Raw genomic sequence first — 22,582 nt, 5'->3', positions numbered from 1 at the left:
AAGACATGGCTGGAGGTGGAGGTTCGGCTCTTGTCTGCGTGGCCGTGAGGGCTCTCTCTCCCCCGGCCCACCCAGCACGGCTCGTGACCATAGATTTACAAGGAGATGATTACCTACACCAGTGCTAACCCGCCTGGCGGACTGTGGTCCTGTATTTCTTTGCTTTTTGGGATGACAAAGGGACTTGTCTTCCTTCTCGGAGGCCAATCGGCTTGGAACTAAACGACCCGACTGTATCAAAGTTGGCTCACCACAGAAACGTGTACTTTCGTGATCACTATCAGTTGGAAAAGGCTTCGACTTAAGTAACATCCGTTGCAAATGAGTGTACAGATGAGCACTCTGCCGGTAAATAAAGATGTCCTCATTGTTATCCTTTCCTGTGAAAACACTGCTGCCTAACCAGTGGGTGGTTGAGAGACCTGCTGTTCTGTGTTGATGTGGCCCAGTGACTGCATGAAGGAAAACAACGCTGCTCTGCTCTCTCCAGGTCTGAGTCAATAAACAGCCGTTGTTTGTGGTGTGCTCAATGCCGGTATTCCCTGACAGGAAACTTGTTACTGAAACTTATTGAAGGGTTTATTATGATCCGTGTAATGTACAAGTGAAGGATGATGAGAAATGAGGCTACATGGAGCACCATTCAAGCAGGGGATGCACAGCATTGCAATAAAATGTAATACTATTAACGCTATTAGGTTAATCAAAGGTATGAACAGAGAATGAAAATGAAAATGATACTGATGAAGGCCTGTCAGGTGTAGGGATCCAGCTCTGACTACACTACGTCCTTTCAAACACAAGATGGCGATGTTTGAACAGGATGTTGTTGTTTTGTTCCCAGCGTTGTGCTTCACAGTCCACACATGGAAATAGCCCATATCATGAAACAATGGCTCCTGGTTAGTACTTCAGAGCTTAAGAATGTCAACACTTGGTAAAGGACTTCCCTTAGCTCTTGGGTAAAGGACCATCCACACAACTCTACAGATTGGCCAAGTTCAGCTGTATTCAAACATATTCAGTTATCTTCTCTTTTTTCAATTGTTATGTTTTATTGTCGAATCAACATTATCTAGGAGGACATTGCCTGTTCAGCTGCAGACAGTCTACTCTCAGCCATGGTGGCCCCAATGGTCATCAATTCTGAACCTGTGGCTTCTCCCTCATTCTAATCTTCATCTCTGTGTCCTCAGAGCACTCCAACTCCACTCAGTGCCTTCCACAAGGATGCCTACTCTCACTAATTTCCTCTTGAGATCTTTATCTCCACTCTCATCTCTCTGTCCTCTATCTCTCTCTCTCTCTCTCTCTCTCTCTCTCTCTCTCTCTCCTCTCTCTCTCTGTCTCTCTCTCTGCTTCCAGCAGCCCCTTCTCTGGCCTCCTCTCTCTACCTGGTTCCTGGTTAATGCTTGCCGTTACCGGTATGAGTGCCAGTCCTTGTTTTTGTTGTGATCTCTGTGGTGATAACCAAGATGTTATTGGATGAGTCACGGAAACACAGACTGCCTGTGGTCTCTAGAACACGAGAATCACTGAGAGGAGGCAGGAATTGCACTTTTGAAATGACCAACACATATCTGTATCTTTATGCCAAAAGCAGAAGATGCCAAAATTATTGACTTGCTGATTGTTACATGGCATAACGCCACAAACACACACACACACACACACACACACACACACAGACACACACACACTTAAACAGCTCTAACTGCACACACACCACACACACACCCCCCCACACACACAGATGTTCTTACAAAACAACAACTGAAGCCATGCATGCATGGTGTAATTGCGCTCAATTAGGGATACCCAGGAATAAGTTAAGCGGTAAAGAAAATAAGCAATGGTCTGATTTCCTTGCATAGCATTTCAGGGTGCATGAGAGAGCTAGTACAACAGGTTAACAGCAACCCAGAAGGACCCCCCAACCTCCTAGAAAAGAAGAACACCACTTGGCTCTAACCACAAGCACCTTCCTGGGCATGAGGCAGAGCTGAGGCTTTAGAGTCACAAGGAACTAAACAATATTTGTCTCTGAAATTTGGATCATGCAGGCTTTACCTGCAACGCTATTGAATACCCAGAGTATTCTACTTCCTTTCATAGCCAAGTCCGTAGGGGTTTAGGTCAATAAAACATGATGAATGGACTTTACTGGAGTTAGCTATGCTAACTGTGAAATTCCCGAAAACAGCATCATTACTCTTACACAGACTGACTAACAGTTTGATTTGTGCATTGTGAAACTTCTCAACTGTACCGATAACACACCATCTGACACATCAGACAAATGCCTTTTGATGTTTCTGTACTGTCCAGAAGGGGGAGCTTCAGTTTTCACAACTGCGCTCCCCAAGGCCCAGCTGTAGTCTCATCACCTCTCGTTCTACTGAACAGAGTACTCTCACATCCTAATCTTCCACTGGGGTGTAATAGCCAACCATGGGCCCCAACCGCTCTCAGCTGGATAGAGGGTACACGGAGCTGGAGAGAGGCGTTGTCCTCAGTTCCGCAAAAAGCTGGATCACAGTCCCCTGGATACAGTGAGTCCTTACTAACAAAGTATCCAAAGAGGATGCCTCATCGTGGCAAGTGGCCTAACAGTCACGTAACAACACCTTGTATTTGGAGCCGAAGTGGTTTAGCCCCATGGTGTGACCCTGCATTTGATTTGCAAGGCCAAGCTTTGCTGTCGAATGACATGGACAACGCCCCCGGCTGTGTGCCATGCACATACCAACAGAGCCACATGGGGACTTCATAGCCTCAAGCATGTCCACCCCCAAGATAGAGTACTATTCTGGAAATCAGCTTAGACAGTCTATCTCTCTTTCTGTATCTTTCTCTATTTCTCAGTCTTTTCTCTCAGACTCTCTCTCTCTCTCTCTCTCTCTCTCTCTCTCTCTCTCTCTCTCTCTCTCTCTCTCTCTCTCTCTCTCTCTCTCTCTCTGTCTCTCTTCCTCTGTCTTTCTCTCTGTCTCGCTCTCTCTTTTCCTCTCACTACGAACGAAAACAAAACCAAGCACAACCCATTGTTTAAAAAAATCACATGAAGTTGAAGATCCCCCCCCCAGGCGTCAGATTTGTGTCCCTTCTGTGTGCCGTTAAGAATGTCCAAAATAAAGTTCCTCTCATCCCCCAGATATTTTCTGTTGCCACTGGTTAATTGATTAAGACCATACTGTGCTTCCACCCAGAGGATTGCGACACAGCTTCAGGATACAACAACAAGGGCGGCCTAACCTTTGGATTCCACCCGGCATAAGCAGTTCAGCAGTGCGATGTCTAGAAACAATTACGTTTTTCTGTGGTGAAGAATTTCTGTAGGTGTAGCTCCTCTCTCAACCAATTTCACAATGTTCTTGCACAAGAGAGCATTGCAGTTATGTCTGAACAAATTTAAACAGCAAGTGCCACAGTATCTCAGTTTATGTCAAATAACTTGCCAACCTGGTCTAGAAGCTACTGCTAATATCTACTGGCTGTATATTCTGAGGCTGCACATGCAATTTAAATATTATGGATCTTGGAACGTGCACAACAGCTTTCTCTCATTTCAACAGTGCTGCCTGAATGATAAACATCCATTGTAGTTAAAGATTGTTCCTCGAGACCCCGTCATTATTTGTGCATGCTCCTATAATTGGACCCTGGCTTTCTTCTCCTCTGTTCTGCTTCTACACATTGTCCTGTGCTCCTTCCTGAGTGGTTTCTCAACCTTCAGCTGCAATCACTCAGGTATTTGCGAGTTAGAAAAACCAAAAATAGTTCCTCGGAGGAGAGGCTTGTAATTGGCTAACCTCTGCTCTGCCGCTCTCTACTCCCGTCAAAACTCTCCATGAAACACGAACTTGACCTGAACTCAGGTCTGAGCAGAGTGTCAGCTGACAGGCTGTAGGTAATGTGTGGATGGGGCATTGAAGGCATTATTCCTTGTTATTGAACTGGAGGGGTATTTTACAGTTATGGGTATATGCAAATTCAAGTGTGAGTTGAGTGCAGACATATGGTACACATATTTGCCTTGGCTAGTCACTGTGTGTACAGTATGTTATAGACACGTTTATCAGTCTGACAATGAGAGTTGAGATAACATCACTCTTGGTGTCTCAGTAGTAACGCAGTACAAACTTAATTACTGGCAGTTCAATGGGCCTTCAAGCTGACGTAATGGCAATACATTATAACAATGTAACTTAATCCATGATGTGTCTATAAATTCCTTTCTAAAAATCCATAAATTCCTTTCTATTCACGGAAGTAATAGCACATTTGTGTGGCTTTATATGTTAGAGATGTCTATTTTATAGTGGGAGTTACCATGACATTCGTCTTGCTATCTGAGAAACAGTACTGTCTAAGCTTGTACTTCATGGGAATTGTCTTCTCTAGATGCCAAGTCTTACGCAAACTAGAGTTTCTCTTTAACAAAGACCTGTCGTAAATTTGTAATCAGACACATAAACATCTGAAGGACTACTGAAGTTTTGAGAATAACAAAGTCAGTAGAAGTTTGAAGAGGACACACATGGAAAAATACTAGAGTTTCTACGTTGTCGCATGTTTGTATTGTATAAAGAAAATATTCCCACATAATGCAGCATGTTTTTGTATCTGAATGAAAAAGGCCAGAAATCAGGAAGCTTAAGTTCTTTTCCCCCCCCTGTGACATTTATAAAGTCAGCTCACATTGTTGCCTTCAGATTTACTGCGGACTGAAATCAAAGGTGCTCTAGTCCAGGGACAGGAGGACATAGAAAATATATGTTTCATTTCCTGAACTAGCATACATCCTACGAGCCTGGCTGGAGCGATACTGAGACAGCAAACTATCCATCTGGTCAAAGGCACGTCTTCCACTGGAAGAGACCTTCACATAATGGGACTGTGAACACAACTGCCAAGTCAAGGTCTCTGGACATCGAGGCAAGGGTTGATTTGGGACTAACTGTAACATTCCCACAGCACTCACGATCAAGTTAATCAAACAGATACTCCAGTGAGCGAATTCAAATTATTAAAAGAGTGTGTTTGTGCACGTGTGTGTGTGTGTGTGTGTGTGTGTATTTACCACAGATCTCCTGGCAGAGGCCCCATCCACACCAGATGGGGAGACGTATTTTTCTGTTTTTCTCCCGCTTGCATCAACATCTTGCTGTTAATTCTTGGTGAGGAAATATACACATCCAGCACAATGCGTCTGATGGGATTTCGAGAGTAGGGTTGTAACAGAGTCATAGACACTGGGTTGTGATTCACAAGGTAATTGTACTCTGTGGTTTATGACTGTTGTGGCCCCAAAAAGACTAGACCAATGGGCCCCCCCATCTTCCTGCTATGAGCTTAAAAGTGGTAAAGGCTTTTTTTGTAGCATTCAATCATTATACCTTCAACCTCATCAAAATGAAAGAAAAAATAAACCTTTGAGGAAAACCATCCTATAGCGGATTTAGTGAACAGGACATCATAGTTAATATCATGCCTTAAATTGGTTGCTTCATGCTTGATGATATTGCACAACATTTATGGAAATGGTTTACCGTTTGTGAAGTTAAAACGTTTATGTATGTTAATTAATATACATTTGAACTATCCTGCATTATCATTATCATCATCTTCATCATCACTAAAAATCTTTCTGCTGCTTAGTAGCCTGAAGTGAGGAACTTCTATCTGGGAGATCTCTCCCTCAACTTAAAACACTTGACCTTACTGCTCCTCTACTCCATACAGTGACGTAGAAGTGGGCTGGCAAAGTAAGTAAGTGCTGTAGTTTAGAATGCTATCAGCATAAGCAAAACATCACACTAGTCAAGGAGACTCGAGATAGTGCGCTGCTGTTGACTCATCGCTTTCGGATGTATTTCTATGCAAATATCTTGGCGGAGCTGTTGGACAATGTGCAGATGTACTGTAAGATAGCATATATGAGCGTTCAGACATCTCTGCCAACTTAGATCTCTTGATTCAGTAAGTTTATATATCCCGCTTCTTAACTTTGTCGTTCCACTAGCCACTTGCCCTCAACTCGTAGGGCGATTTGGCTTGTATCAGATCTAAAATTTGATCCGCACTTAATCTGAATTGGACCTGTCATTGATAAAGCGCGCCTGCACGAACTTGGACCACACAAAAAAGCGCTCGCTTTTTAGAAGGAATATTTAACTTCTTTCACGCACTCCATCTCAGTTAGGCTATGTGGCGTCAAAAAGCGATCATAATGGAATTTTCAATCACTCGTCTGATGTGCATCGTGGTGGTCATGTCTCTTTTCGATGAAAGGTGAGCTGCTAGTGATGGTACTCTTGAATGGTATACTTAAGAATTATTTTTGAATAATGGTGGATGCCTCAAAACTTTGTCTGACACTTCACCGGTAGTTAACAATTAATGTTCACGTTTATGTCTGGAAGCTGTCACTATTGCACTTGGCTATTTGTTTGAATTTACTGAATTCATTCACTCATTCACTTATCAACTTTGTGTCTGCACTGTGAAGAATGTAAAATCGATATTTGATCATTTATATTAGAGGCATATTGTTTTTATTCAACTTGTATTGTGTGTATAATTTAGTTCACATGAAACATTTCATAATGTCTTATTGAATGCTTGAAAGTGTTTGTCTGATACAGTTGTTACACTTGTTTTATGGAGACTGTGTGTTGTAGAAGAAACGTCGAATTCTCATCTGTCAGAACATGTACTGTAGCTTGAATCAAAGTGGAAACATGCAGAAGGGATTCTTTATGTGAATGTTAGCTTGTGATCAGAATTGCAGACCTACTCCATATAGCCTAGAGTCAATTGCAATTAATCACTTGAAATAACGACACTAACTCCTTCTAACACTGGGGTCTTGTGTACAAAGTTAGGCTATTTAAAAAGTATTGTCTTTGGTTTTACATTGTTAATCTCACCCAAAAGGGTATTATACTTTTCTTATTACAATAAAACAAACATAAAATACAAGATACAGTTTGGTTGAGCCAACTTCCATAATGCATTAAAGGTATAAATTGAATTAGACTTAAATTTAGTGAGCAGTTGACTTTTGAGTGAAGTTTGAAATTAGCTACAGATGTAATGTTCATGAAATATGTGATTATTTAATGCACTTGATTTTCATTCGATAGTATTTATTTTCTAATACAATTTAATTTAATTGCCTACATTAGAAATATTTATACAAATGTCAAGAAATAGATGTAATATAATGACAATGGGTAATTTAGAACTTTATTTGTTTGCCCCACAAAATCCAACACTATACATCATCATGTACATTAAGCAGTTTAACCTAGCAAAGTATTTGTAATTACACTTCTTACATGCACCACACCTGGTCCATCATCTGTGATTTATAATAGTATTGTATTTACACTATCTAAACTCTCCAAAGTGTACCAAACACCAGGTTTCTGTCACTTCAATGGCTACTGTAGCCCAGTACTCATGATTGATTTCTACAGGGGCATCAATCATTCCTCAGTTGCTAGACATACCTTGCTTAAAGCCACAATCTGGAGTCTGTTTCTTAGCTGAGACTAGACCGGGGTTACAGGTGTGGAACACAAGTAACGGTGATGGGGGTCGATCCAAGGCCTGGCCAAGCTTTAGTCTCCACTGTTAGACCAAGTCTTTGACTCAGACTTAGGCTGACTTCATCAAGAGAAGGTTAGGGCTACTAACCCCTTCTGCTACACCGAATCTCTTTGACCTTCTTTTCTGCAGACAGTCCTACCCTAAGATTACTAACAACTTGAAGACACTGTGACAACAAAAACAAGTGTCTCTCCTCAAGAATCATCAGATTGTGTCCAAATAAGTACAACCATGTTCTTACCATGACAGACTTGATAGCTTGAACTATATCTAACACCCCAATTCCTCTCTGTGTTTCAGGGTAGACTCCAATGAGATCTTAGGTTTGAAGATCCCCAATATTGACCCCATATTGAACGCCAACACCGTGTGTCTGACCCTCCCTGGTCTCAACCGGCGACAGTTGGAGGTGTGCATGCGGAATCCAGACGTGACGGCCTCGGCCATCCAGGGCATCCAAATTGCCATCCACGAGTGTCAGCACCAGTTCAGAGGGCACCGCTGGAACTGCTCCAGTCTGGAGACCCGGAACAAGATCCCATACGACAGTGTGGTCTTTAAAAGAGGTCGGTACTGCACACCACCCACCACACACCCTGCCAAATAACGAGTATGATATTTAACAGAAGTGGATCGACTTCGCTCATACCCTAGAAATGTGGTCATTTAAATAAGTTAGAGAGCACTGATTATGTTGAATAAATACACCTGGGAACTACAAGAGAGACACGAGTAACTATGTGCAGCCTGAAAATGTACTCTGAACCTGAAGCAATTGTTAAACTATTATTATCACCCTTGAAAAGGTATATGAAACTTCAAGAAAATAACCAACATCTTGGTGACTGTAATTGCTTATTTTAAAAGCTTTTTGAAAATGAATCTAGGATTAATCATCAAGAAAGGAATATTTGTTCTCAATGACTGAACTAATATACACTAAGTACACCACATGGGTCAGACCAACTCTCAGTCTGCTCTGACTCATTCTAAGCTGTTATCATTATTAGAAGGCTGGTTTTCTGGCATTCACATACAGCTGGGGATGTTTGGCCCCAGGCATAGAAACTATTAACAATCTTATAGTTGAGGCGAGACTGTAATACTGTATATCAAACATGTGTTATTGAACTTAATCTGAAATCTGTAAACACTTATTGCAAAAGTGCATTTAGTCGGTTTGATTAATAGCCTGTGTTATTCTTTGTTTAAATAGGACTTTGGCAAGTGGTCATTATGAAATTAATACAGGTTAAGTCTTATTTACTTTTCATGAATGTCTATTACGGATTGCTCGTGACATGCATTCCCCAGTCTAGTTGTTTGTTTTGGTATCTAATTTTACGACAGGAAACTGATGTCACATCCTTTTTACATCAAAAATGTATTTATTTGTTGATTCATTCTGACAAGTTTTATGGGACCCTGTATCCACGTTAGGTTGAATTAAAACTAGGCTTAAAAAACCCATTGAGACACTTGAAGTGCCCAAGCCTTCCCGGGGCTGGCTGGCCTAATGCTTTTACTCTCTGCCAGTGCAAGTGCTGTGAATTTGCTCTCAGCACTTTCCCAACTCTCAGTGGCAAAAGCATAAACCTGTTTAGTTGGTTTCTGTAACACAAAGTGACAGTTTTCTTTAATCTTTAATTCATTTTCCCACTTCTTCTGCCATCAGTTCAGCCGGGCGTGCCTCTCACTGTAAATTATTTGTTAGATTGATTTGTTCCAGGGCTCCCGCCTGCTAGGGAAGAAATCTAAAACAGCATTTTCATGTCTGTGTCTCTGGGCTGCATCTAAGTGCCATCTGTCCCCAATGGAATCATGGCAAGATGGGGATAAAAAAAAACGGACCAGAGTGTGTATGGGATTTGTATAAGAGTAAGTGTGAGATAGACGTGAAGAGAGTATCAGTGCGGGTGTGTGTTTGCGATGATCAGTTTGAGCACCAGACAAACTATATTCTTTGACACTTCAAATTCCAGGTGCTTGTTGATTCAGTGACCAGGTATAAGTCAAGGTCATTGACCTGAATCTTCCCACATTAGGACCAATAAAGTGTTATTTATGTATTTGTTATTCATACTTCATACAAGGTGGGCTACAGAGGCAACAGAGGTGAGATCGACCCATGTTCTGTAGTCTAGAGAAACAAGCCCCAATCTGCAGTCAACGCTGTCACAAGGTCACAGCCACCTTGTTCAACGTGGACACTGTCACTAATTATAATTGGCCGGCTGTTTCAAACCCAGGTCTTGTAAAGAGGACTTCAAAGATCTGCTTACTCTGCAAAGCCCAAGCCGAAACAGAACCAGCTTTCATTTGTCCGGCAAGACTACTCACCAGACCAGCATGCCTCACCAAACCACCTCTGTTACAGCTGTCCAGAGGTAGCAGCCATACTGGGATGATTAGAGCTGTGAGGCAGTAGGCAGCACTGCGTGTGATTATAGCCACAGCAGATCAAACGACTGCCAACGGTAGCTAGCTAGCCAGGTTGATGGTAAACATGTTGGAGGGCCTCCTTAAAGGGGGAAGCATTAACACAGGAAGATTAACAGGGGTGCTTCATGTCTTCAGCAGGCCGACACACAGGCAGGCAGGCTGGCAGGCAGGCTGGCAGGCAGGCTGGCAGGCAGGCTGGCAGGCAGGCTGGCAGGCAGGCTGGCAGGCAGGCTGGCAGGCAGGCTGGCAGGCAGGCTGGCAGGCAGGCTGGCAGGCAGGGGGCAAGTAGGGGGCAGGCAGGGGGCAGGTAGGGGGCAGGCAGGGGGCAAGTAGGGGGCATGCAGGGGGCAAGTAGGGGGCAAGTAGGGGGCTGGCAGAGGGCAGGTAGGCAGGAAGGCTGGCTGGCACTGGCAGACAGGGTGGCTCAGGTGGGCTTGCAGGGTAGCAGGACATTACAGTTAAGGACAGACAGACGAGAAGGCAGGCAGGCAAGCAAACAGATGAGAAGAGGTAGATAAACATGGCAGACAGACAGTAGGATCACTGGCCTGTAATCACTATCAGATCTGTGTGTCAGGAGGGTGGCCGCTCACTTTCAACTCTCACATGAGACACATTGCCCCCCTAATTGCTATTGTCCCAGATGTTCCTGTGTCTGCCTCTTTTACAAGGATACAGTATGTACTGTATCGCACACAAGTGTGTGTATGTACTTGCATGTGGTTATTCAGCAATCAGTCTTATCCAGCCAATAATGAGCAACAGCATGAACTAAACAGAACACGCACTATAGGGACCAACCCAATCACACTTTCTCCACCACTGGTCCGCAGGTTTCCGAGAGAGTGCGTTTGCATACGCCATCGCGGCCGCGGGGGTGGTCCACGCCGTGGCGAACGCCTGCTCCATGGGCAAGCTGAAGGCCTGCGGCTGTGACGAGAAGAGGCGCGGGGACGAGGAGGGGTTCCGGATCAAGCTGAGTCGTCTGGAGCAGGAGGCCTTCCACAGGGGTAAAGGCATGGTTCACGGCGTCATGGAGCACTTCCCCGCGGACCTCCCCGGACCCCAGGACTCCTGGGAGTGGGGTGGCTGTAGCCCGGATGTGGACTTTGGAGAGAGATTCTCCCGCGATTTCCTGGATGCCCGTGAGACATATAAGGACATCCATGCCAGGATGAGGCTGCACAACAACAGAGTTGGCAGGCAGGTGAGAGGAGTCGGCTTGCTGAGAGTGGCCATGTGTGTGACTGTGTGTGTGACTGTGTGTGTGACTGTGTGTGTGTGTGTGTGTGACTGTGTGTGTGTGTGTGTGTGTGTGTGTGTGTGTAGGACTGTGGCTCAGGGGGTAGAGAGGGTCATCTGTTAAACACAAGGTTGGCAGTACGATCCCTGACTCCTCCAGCCCATTCGCTGAAGTGTCCTTGAGCAAGACTCTGAACACCAAGTCGCTCCCGATGGGCAGGCTAGCCCCATGCACGGCAGTTCTGCCGCCATCGGTGTTTGAGTGTGAGTGTGAATGGGTGATTGAGAGGCAAAGAATTGAAAGCGCTTTGAGTACCGCTAGGGTAGAAAAGTGCTATATAAATGCAGTCCATTTACCATGGTCTTTCTAAATTAGGCACACTTTTCTAACCAGACCCCCTTTCTCCTTACATGGTTGTTATGGTCAAAGCCATAGCTCTTACCCACTCAAGCATTTTGGATCTATGCATGCTCAATTTAATCTACCTTTGAGCTTAGAGGGAGCCTCCATACTGCTCTGTCTCATAGCTATAGGATTTAACACAGCCAGAATAGTCCATCAGACCAGGAAAATTAACAGCTTCGTATTAAATAACAGCAAACCCTGTATACTTGTATGCACGTTGATAAGCAATGTGTGTTGTGTATACCTGATAAAGTATTATTATATAAAAATGGTAGACTTGATTTATCTAAATGAAAGCAAATTGTTCCCATTGTGTTCTTTGGACAGTTTTACAAAATTGATTTCACGCTGTGCTTTGTGATTGCCCTGTCATTGTTGCTCTGGAATTGGACTAATTGGATAATGTGACTGTGACTAGTATGCCTACAGCTGAGAGCTGACAGGTGGAGTTTCAGGTGGAGTGAGATCGTGAAGAAATAAGTTCAGTCGTTCCTGTAAGTTAGACCTTGAGCACAACTTGCCTACGTAGAAAGCCCAGTGTTGGGTCTGCTGTGCCTCTGTATTCATGAGATGTATCACCTCAGGCCAATAGGATCCCACGCCTTGCGTCTGTTTCAATGTCTGGTTCCCTCTCGACTTCCCACCTGTTCATTGAAAAAGCTGTCTATATATAGAAGCGGGTGTGACAGCAGATGTGACCAGTCATGAACGTAAATTAATGATTTCAGTTAACGATATAACAAGATTTAAGTCTCCAACATTGCCATAGATTGTGAAATATCCTTCTGCCTGTCTGCCTGTCTCCATTCACCATGAGGGCTATCGTTTGTGTGGCCAGTGATGTAAATGAAATGGATAAGCAGTGATTGCTCCCAGCGTTGTGACACACACAACAGAAGCAGGAGTAAATTGCTCATTGTTCAGCGCTTCCTCCTGTGTAATTTGGTCGTGTATCTCTCCATCAGTTTACTTCTGGTTTCCTTGATTATTCAGACAAAACACAAATGTGGAGCTGGTTGGCCAAGCCCCGCCACAGACCTCAGATGCGTTAGATGACCCAGACCCTCATAGAGGAGAACTAGACATATAGATGAAAACTAGCAATAAACTATATAAGTATAACTTTGGAGAGAGTGATTGTTAAAGAAGGTCATATTTGTTTGTGGGTTTATGTGGTTGGTGATCGTTTACTTTGAAGTACAGGCGTGAGTTAATGATTTGAACTTAACTAAACAGTAATTCAGGTTCAGAATAAATGTTACTTTTAATCTACAACAGCTGTCAGATCGGCTGTGAAATTAAAGAGATGAGTTTGTTCGTTTGGGCACATTTCACCTGTGTTTTTGCCAAGAGCCCCATTTACCAACAAAGGAGTAATTGTGTGTTATAAACCTATTAGCTACTGGGACATGTCTCAATTCTGTCAAGACTTGATTCACAAGAAGATACAAGGAAACCAAAACTAACAACAGAGGCAGGAGTTGAAGCAAAAACGACCATTACAAGTTTATTTAGTAGCTACTGTGCTTCCTCAACCACAGGCTGGAGTTCTGCATTATGAGAATGTTGAACTGTAATATATCTTCAAAGGCATCTTGATATCAAACAACCATCATGTGCATGTGGCACATCATGGTTCAAATGATCTATTGAGGACAGTTCAAATAAATAACCATTTGCTTCCCATCTTTTATTAAATCATCAACATCAATACCTCAGTCTTGTAAATAAATACTATTGAGCTCCACTTGTGTTTCTGCGCTGAATTGATCAAGCCTAGTGACTGTATATTGGTTCAAAGCCTTGGCCTGCTGCTGGTCTCTCTGAGATCAGGTTGCACGTGCTCAGGGCCGCCAAAGTTGTCACAGCACAGCCCGTATATCACCTCACTAATGAGACTAAAGCTTAGGAAAACAATGGCTGTGTGGAAATGTAATATAGCAAAGGCTGCAGACATCACAGATAGCCAGGAGTATTACTCAGTTAGACGCTGCTATACAAAAGGCTTGCGCCTTGATGACTTCAAACACAGCAAAGAGCCCCCTACCTCTACCAGCCCCCCAGAATCAAACAGAAAACACTTGACAGGTGAGGCCTCTAACCCTCCTCCTTCTTATCCACCTCCTCCCCTCCACCCTAGGAAGCTGTGTTTTGTGCAGGAATGTGGTGGTTTTAGTAGGGTATACATGTCGCCTCATGCCCACCCTCAGGTTCTCACGACGTTCAGTCTTGTTAAAAGCTCTAATTAGTGGCTGCTGGCTGTTTGGAAACAGATGTTTAAACCCTGAAAAAGATTTTAGACATCAAACACGACGCAAAGTAGAAAGAGATTTGCCCTTCCTTCCCCTACTTAAAAAATATAGATTTTCAGACAAGTTTATAAGGGAAAGAGATGTCTTCCAGAAAATAGTATTGATTTGTCCCCAAAAGAATTCCATCTCGTTTTTACAATTTCCTCTATTATACTTGTTTAGCAGCCTCAAGTTTGTCATCAGGGTTAGCAGTGTTCAAGTTCTGAACATAATTTAAGTTCCATCACCTGTGTGATTCTATCTCATTGTTTACAATAGCTATCAATGTCAATAATTCTTTTGTTGCTTAAGTGGTAAATTCCTTCAACAGAATTTTATTGGAACCAGGCTATTGAAACTACAGTATACACCCTAGAACAAACAGTCACCATCAATTAATATACAATATAGTACCTTGTATGAATGCCAAGATAAGCAACAACTCAGACAGTTCATTTCCCAACACAACTAACCCACTAACACAAACTCACTTCTCTCAGGTCTCTCTCCTCACACCTGTATCTTAGTGGTAGGTGTGGCGTGGACTAGGATGAGATCATATCCAGGCTCTACAGCACAATGACAGCTGTGGTTAAATTCACTTGGATTAAATATAATCTTCAAATGGTGTCCACATTGAAGGTACTTTTTGAGTCCATGACCAGGTTAACCATGTGTCTTGGGGAACTGCTTGTGTGTGATATAACAGCTACCATAAATGTCTCCTGGTCGACACATCGGTGGCCCTTCTCATTGAGAGCGTTTCACATCATTGGAGGGGCATGAAGCATTCCTCGGGGTCTGAGAGTACAGCTTTGACGTTCAATGCTATTTAATCTGTTCTAGCCTTCTGGCCCCGGTTCAGACAGACTCCGAACCACAACAAATGCTCTGCACTGTAAAAGGCACAGCAGGTGGAAGTGCTTATGGTCGTAATAACGTTTTATTAGAGGGCCCAAATGAGAGCTGTGGATGTTGTGTACAATTAACCGAGAGTAATACTTTTGCACATGATGGTTATGGTGCAGTTAGAGATGGTTGCAGTTTGGTCTATTTGTTTCCCTCTGAATACATGATTGTTCTGTGTCAGTTATTGCGTGTCCTTGTTTAACTGTTCTTTGATGGGCTGTTTGATTGAAGTGATGCTGTGACTCTTTATGTGCCTCTGTGGGTTTTGTTTGTGTTCTTTGAAATAGCGTCTTTTGAGTCTCGTTAATAGCTGCTGGTGCATGACTTTGAACAGAGCAAAGCTGCATGTAGTCTAGCCTATCTTCACTGAATCGTAAGAGTTCATGCAGACTCCATTGTGAGTGGGAGCTCTGGGGTGACTGACAAGGAATCAGACCCAAGCCTCCCATGGTTAATACAAAGCATCTCCCATGAGACCAAAAAGACACACGCTTCTTGTGGTTTGAGGGTAAATATATGGCTCACTCGGTGTAACGATACAATAAAAACTGGTGAGTTTCAGAGAGGGAAATCATCAGTCAATCATATTGTAGTTCCAAACCACCTCTACTACACATGCAATGCCTAGTACAGGTCGTGGTCCTAATCTGCCTCCAATATGTCTGTTTTGATCTCAGTTGGTTCCTGCTTTATAGAGGGGTCTGTCTCACTCTTCTCCAATTAAAACAGGCCAGATGTGGGTTTCCAACAGTGGTCTACCAATGAATTTGTGGGCAATTACCTTAAAACAAGTTTTTTTCCTCCTTTACTCAAATGTAGTGTCAGACCTATGTTACAAGCAGTTTTCATTGAGAAAGGCTGACCCAGACATGACGCATATCTCTATTCCTATAAAGAGCGGCTCTGTTGGTGTACTTGTATAACAGTGTCCAGTTCCGCTATAGCATAGGGGCACAAACAAATATCTGACTGTGTTATCAGTACGCTTAGCATTACATCTACCCCCACCCCCCCTTCACTCCCCCCCCCCGAACTGACATCCCCAATGGCCTGTACGGCCTCAGGCCTCAGATGGATTTTAAAGCCTAGTTCCTCTTCCAGAACAGCCAATAAATCACAGCCATATCAGCGTCTATTGTCAGACTAGATAGCTCGTCTAGTCTGGAGCTCTTGTCTCCTGTCTCTTGTCTTTCTTTTCCTTGATCTCTCTTTTTTCAATCACTCTCTGTTTCGATCTCCCTCTCTCTCTCTTTTCTTTCTCTAACAGTCACACAAGCACACACACATTTCCTCTATTTGTGCCACAGGCACATCCATGCCGGTCATGCCCCCAGGTGCACCCTAGGAAAACAACAGGGAGGAAAAGGAACAGTGTCAGACGCCACAATCTCCCATCAGACCACGGACGAAACGCTCTCTCTTCATGTCAGATTGACTGGGCCACTTATGGCAAAGAGCAGACAGCTCCTGTTTCCTGCTCTGTGACAGCGGAGGTTTTCAACCTCCTGGGTTTGAAAATTCCCCTACTTATCCAACCTTCCATATCTGTCACGGAACAAATATGCCCGGACCTCAGGAGAGTACCTACCTTTGACATCTCTCAGTGCACAGTAACAACCACGTCCCTTCTCTTGAAACAGATCTATATTTGATCGCAACACATCATGAAAACCAGAGCAGTACGGACACAATTATAATGCCCAGTTTGGTTTGTATCTTAAAGTGTTTAAAGTGGGTTACGATGAAATAATGACAGGGTGTGCTTTGTGTAAAGCCATACGGACTAAACCCTGATGTAGAGACTAAGATCAATAGAAGGCATGAGGGCTTCTCTTCAGGTTTGTACCGGTGGTCTGTTGAGCCTTTGATCGATTGATGTCAGGTTTGGACTCTTCCGTCAATTCAAGAGGGTTGTTTTCCTTTACCCGTCATTCCTAACAGATGAGTCAAGTGGTCCCATTTATCACTCCTTACCATATCCATTCATTCACAGACGGAGGAGAGAGTGAGCAGGGGAGGGGAGAGAGAGGGAGGATGAGAGAGAGAGAGAGAGAGAGAGAGAGAGGGGGGGGGGGAGGGAGAGAGAGCACTTTCTCGCTCTTCAGTGGGAACACCCACGACAGACCCTTAAAAGGAGACCCACTGCACGCAAACCAAGCCTTTAACAATTCATCATTCACTCCACCTCTGAGGATCTGCCTTTGGCATTTGTTCAAAAGGACCTTTATATTAGAACAGTGGGTGAGTGAAGGACTGGAGCCGTCAGCTCCAACATAGGACACGGTTCTGTTGAAGACACAGTTAAATTATTATGAAGTTTAGCTGAAACCAGAGATGAAACTCTTGTTTTTCCTTCTTTATTGTAGAAGTAAGTGTGTTGTCTTGTAGAAGTGGGCCCACTTAGTGCTCAAACAAGCTGTCCTTGGACAGTAAAAAAAAAATCACAGATCACATCTTTAGAATTTCTATTATTTTTGGAGGGGAGAGTAAGAAAAAGTAGAGCCAGAGTGCTGCGTGTGGGACTGCTGGCCCTGAGGTGTGTGTTTGTGCCCGCGCCTGCGCCTGTTGATAGGGGCGTCTGTAGGAGCATCTGTCAGTGCTCTGGGTGGCCCCCTGTTCCTGGCGGTAATTGGATCTAAAAGTTTATAACTCAGGCTGACAGACGAGTGTATTGTGGAGAGAACAGGGAGGTCTCCCAGAGTGTGGGAGGGACATCCTCAACAGGGACTTGAACTTGGCATTTTACCGAAAGAGGCCCATGTCTCTACTGGTCTATTCCTCCATGTTCAAACATCCGAAAAGTAATACGACACCACCATGTGACTACAGTACATGCTAAGGACATGCCTGCATGTCTCTGTATCCACCTTTAACATGAGTGTCTGTGAGGGAAATGAGGATACTATTCCCTTTGGGAATACAGTCTGAAATCCATTGGGGATAAACCCCAACCCCAGCAGCCCCACATTTCACCTGCACCCCCTCTCTTTATCTGCCTCTCTTCATCTCTCGTTCCCTTTCCCCTCCTCCCAGGTGGTGATGGATCACATGAGGAGGAAATGCAAGTGCCATGGTACGTCGGGCAGCTGCCAGCTGAAGACCTGTTGGCAGGTAACCCCAGAGTTCCGGGCGGTGGGTTCGCTGCTCAAGGAACGCTTCCAAATCGCCGCGCTCATCAAAGCCCACAACCGGAACACTGGTCAGCTGGACCACCAGAACCACCACAACAGCCACCAGAACCACCAGAATCACCACAACCACCACAACCATCACCACCACCCACACCGGCGCCGTGCCAACATCAACGAGCTGGTCTACTTCGAGAAGTCACCCGACTTCTGCGAGCGGGATTTGGGCTCAGACGCGGCAGGGACACAGGGCCGGATCTGTAACAAGACCAGCCCTGGGATGGACAACTGTGAGAGTCTGTGCTGTGGCAGGGGCCACAACATCTTACAGCAGACACGTAGCGAGCGCTGCAACTGCAAGTTCCACTGGTGCTGCTATGTGGTGTGTGAGGAGTGCAGGATAACAGAGTGGGTCAGTGTCTGCAAATGAAGAAAACAGCGGAGACCACGAAAGACAAAGACTTTGTTTTTATTTTTTAACAAACAGGGAGAGACTGCAATACACCCTTTCCCTTTTTGCGACGGACTGCCGTTTCCACTGGTGGTTGAATGGAAAGCACCAGAGGAGACCGGAGTAGATCCAGGGCCAGAACCAGAGGCGTGCACGAAGAGAGCGTGCACAGCAGCATGAGTCCTACCACATCAGCTCAGAGAGTCTGGATCTGCACTGTCTTCACTCCCTGAGAGTGGATTCACAGGATTAGGTAGATAGAAACCATAGGAACATCAGTGACATGAACATGGACAGGATTGATAACTGAGCTCTCTATCATTTAAACTGGGATTCCTAAACTGATAAAATACCTGATTCAATCTATTCTGCGTTGATTGTAAATGTATGGAATTCTGGTCATTTAAGAAGAAAAAGAGTGAAAATAAATAATTTGGTCTTCCAGTGCTTGGTTCAGAAAGAAAATGTAACTGCATTTCATTTTACTCACCCGTTACAAATTGTATCGGTACCAGAAAGTTTGGTCATGTCACGTCCTTCCATCCCGCGTGCCATACTACCTTTCTTACAGTGTAAAAATGTGGACTGCAGTATTTTAATCGAATGAATCCTCCTCAGTGGCACCTTGAAGAAGACAGCTGCATCAGAGATGAAGTGTCGACTCCCTACCTTTTAACACTAATGGAACTAAGTGATAGCGGGCTAAGCCAATCAAAAGACTGAAGACAGTGGAATAAGTATAGACTAACCCAATCAAAACACAACATGGACAAATAATCAATGCTGCTCCTGTTAACCCCCCTCCTCTTGTCATCCCCTCAATGGCAGAGACCATGTCAGTGTACTGCACTGCTGTTGCACAGCTCATTTCAACAAAGCACCACTATTATATCATCCATCTATTCAATTTAAATGTCATGAATCAATCATTATACTGGACTACCATTAGTGGTTGGACGGATTCATTGTTTTGTTGTATTTAATTCCCAACCCCAAAGAATCTGTTCAAACGTGTGGATGTCATCTTATTTCCCAGTTGGTTTGTCTGTTATTTGTGTGTGTCTTGTATTGTGTTCTTCACGTGTAACATCCTCGTAACTGTCAAACTGCATTCCATCCTACTGCACTGCATCTGACCAATCAGGTGCTTACCGTTTTCTGTGACTGTTCAGAACAACTTATCATCTATGGCAGGTGTGCTGGCACATGTGATGTTGCTGCAGACAAGATGTTGGCACATGCATTTTGTTCCAGATAACTTATAATTTGGGGATACCATTTCATAGCGATATGCATCTTGTCATAAATGTATTATTTTTTGTTGAATGGTAATTTTCTAAGTTATTTTTCATTGATAACTTAATATCTGTAAAACAATAAAGAGTGTAATTATAAAAGGGACTTTGAATTAATGAAAAAAGAAGACGGAATATACGAAATTGGTAAAAGGCATTTAATAAACAGTTGAAAAGTATTTCATGAGTCGGCCACCGTCCAGGCTCCTTTTCTGTATTGTGCATGCCTTGCTGTATACATGATGCAGGATATCCCCATATAAGAAATACCCTGAAAGAGCCTCCAATTACCTCCATTGGGAGGTGTTAGTGTTGGTGTAAAACCATGTGAGACTTCATGAGAGGGCACTTCAAGTCCACCATCAGCGGTTTCTGTTTGCGTGCAAGCGGCAGCTCCAGAGAAGCTTGCCTGTGCGTTCTAGCTCACTGATGTGTTCCTCGGCTCAGCTCCCCCTGTGTGGGGTGAAGTCACCAAGTCAAGTGTAAAAATGTGAGAGATATGCTCTCAAAGTAAATAGATGTGCACTATTTATGTGCAGAGTCATACAGAACTATTCTTATCCAAACATACAAGCTGAGTACCCTTCCCCCTTCTCTATCTCTCTTTCCCCCTCTCCCTCTCCCTCCTTGGTAGACCTACAGTAGCAGTTAGAATGCTGTATCTTCTTAGTGCATTGACGCCAAGGTACGAGCAGTTTGTGTTGTGAGAACTTGTCCTCTCCTCAGAATCCTGGGTTGACGTTTGACGTTTTGCAACCTGAACAAAAATGTCCCCGGGCCCTTCCTCCACAGACAGTCACTTTTATCTGCGGCCAAAATGCAGTGAACTGCTGATCATTTGTGCCTTGTGTAAACATTCCGTCTCATAAATTAATCAAAAAAGCATTCATGCAAGATCACCTCAAGCCTAGCTTTGATTACAACTTTGTCTTCCTTTTTATCTGACAAAAAGAACCCATGCCATAACCATTTGATTCATGAATGGTGTGACATAATAAAGAGTATTTCTGTAGATAACAAACATAATCAATCATTTTTTTTAATCGACTTCATATCTCAAGGATAACATGTCTGGACTTCATTATAATTTATCAGAACAGAATCTGGAATTCAAAGACCCTAACGTTATTCAAGTAGGTATGAAATATTTTTTGTGATTGAGATTGTTGTTTTGAACTAGCAGGGCGTGTGTAGGCTGAACTTGAAGAAATTGTCTGAGATTGCAGTAGATCAGAGGACACCCAGGATACAGAAGTGTAGGAAAAGTGGTTTGATGACACTGCTCTTGAAGGCTAATCTTATCTGTTACCTGAAAACATGCACTGGCTCCCAAGTTGCTTGATAGGAGTCTGTGCATGTCTTTTAATAAGTGAGACCAGGGTTCAATTCCCAAGCCAGGACACACAAATTCCTTCGTAATTCTTAGGTTCATCTCTACAGATCTGATCCAAACCACCCCCGCAACACTTGTGAACATCTGAGCAAATCTGGTGCCCCATGTCTGACCTTGTTGGGTTACACCCTGGAAAGCATCGAATTAAAAACCAGAGCCGTGTCAACGCTAGCCAGCCATATATTTTGAGAGTGGGATCAAGATCTTGACTCTACCCAAAAAATGCACGAGACCAAAGACTCTGGTGCATTGCTCTGGTCAAATGAGCCTAAGCTAGCCTAGCCTCTGTGGTGCAGCAGTCTGCACCCATAAAGCTGGGCAGAGCTGCCACTGCAGCTGCACTGACTTTACTACATCGTGGCCTCCTGAACTGAACCGCCTGGAACGCCTGATGAGAAATAAATGTTAGTCGGGAGTCAGATGGCTGAGCGGTGAGGGAGTCGGGCTAGTAATCTGAAGGTTGCCAGTTCGATTCCCAGCCGTGCTAAATGACGTTGTGTCCTTGGGGAAGGCACTTCACCCTACTTGCTTCGGGGGGGAATGTCCCTGTACTTACTGTAAGTCGCTCTGGATAACAGCGTCTGCTAAATGTAAATGTAGTCTTCTTCGTGCATTTTTTCTCAAGGGTGAATAGAGCACAGAAGATCACAGTAGACCAGTCCATACAAGCAACTGAGGGAGAGTGCAGTACTGTACACACACGCACACACACACAAACATATGCATCTTTAACACGCACACGATTATACGCACACACACACGAAATAAGGTGGATCGACTGCATGCACTCCATTGCGGGGCGAAATAAGTAATCGTGATTTCTTTTGTTGAACACAAATGCACAGTGAAATCCACAGGTAATCGCTGTGGCGTGTCTATTGAGAGAGGGACATGATTCAGCCCTGCCTGTTTGGCCATGCACGCATAGGGTAGGGTTTGTTATCTTAGAGGACCCATCTCAGGCTTGTTGGTTTCATTGATGGAAACTCCAAAACACAAACTGAACTTTGACCTCCTAATCGACGTGAAAGACCACACGTGAGTGCTGTCACAGTACAGGTGTGGTATTCCAGCCTTGTGAGGTGTTTGGCAGAAGCAGCTCTTCTGAGGGCTGAGGAGAAAGCACAGAGGCGCAAAACGCAGTCTGTGTTTCGCTTCCCACTCCCTTTCCTCTCTCTTTTTCCCATCTTCCCCTTCTGGCCGTATTAGTGTCCTTATCAGCACAGGCACTGGCTTCGTGATTGGCACAGATGTTGTTTACAGCCACTCCTATTTGCGTCCAGGAAGAGACCTTCCCAGTGTGGCACAGCCAAGTGTCTCGATCTCCACATCCTCATAGGTGTCCTTTCAGGCGTCTCAAGGCTTTAAGAGGCTGAACGTGGCCAGCAAATACACTTCAGAAATGACCCGT

The 22,582-nt window shown here is 44.1% G+C and overlaps 1 protein-coding gene across 1 annotated transcript; it reads left to right on the top strand.

Moving 5' to 3' along the window:
• The first annotated feature begins 5,824 nt into the window (after positions 1-5,824).
• On the top strand, positions 5,825-19,951 carry wnt10a (wingless-type MMTV integration site family, member 10a). The gene is made up of 4 exons (XM_062456821.1): positions 5,825-6,291; positions 7,915-8,180; positions 10,890-11,263; positions 17,938-19,951. Exons 1-4 carry the CDS (start codon positions 6,206-6,208, stop codon positions 18,460-18,462), a joined length of 1,251 nt encoding a protein of 416 aa, XP_062312805.1. The 5' UTR covers positions 5,825-6,205; the 3' UTR covers positions 18,463-19,951.
• The last annotated feature ends 2,631 nt before the right edge of the window (positions 19,952-22,582 follow it).

This window comes from Osmerus eperlanus, chromosome 3, assembly GCF_963692335.1.
Source record: "Osmerus eperlanus chromosome 3, fOsmEpe2.1, whole genome shotgun sequence".
NCBI classification, from domain to species: domain Eukaryota; kingdom Metazoa; phylum Chordata; class Actinopteri; order Osmeriformes; family Osmeridae; genus Osmerus; species Osmerus eperlanus.
The sequence above is the reverse complement of the archived record's forward strand: the minus strand, read 5'-3'. Positions and strand labels throughout refer to the sequence as shown.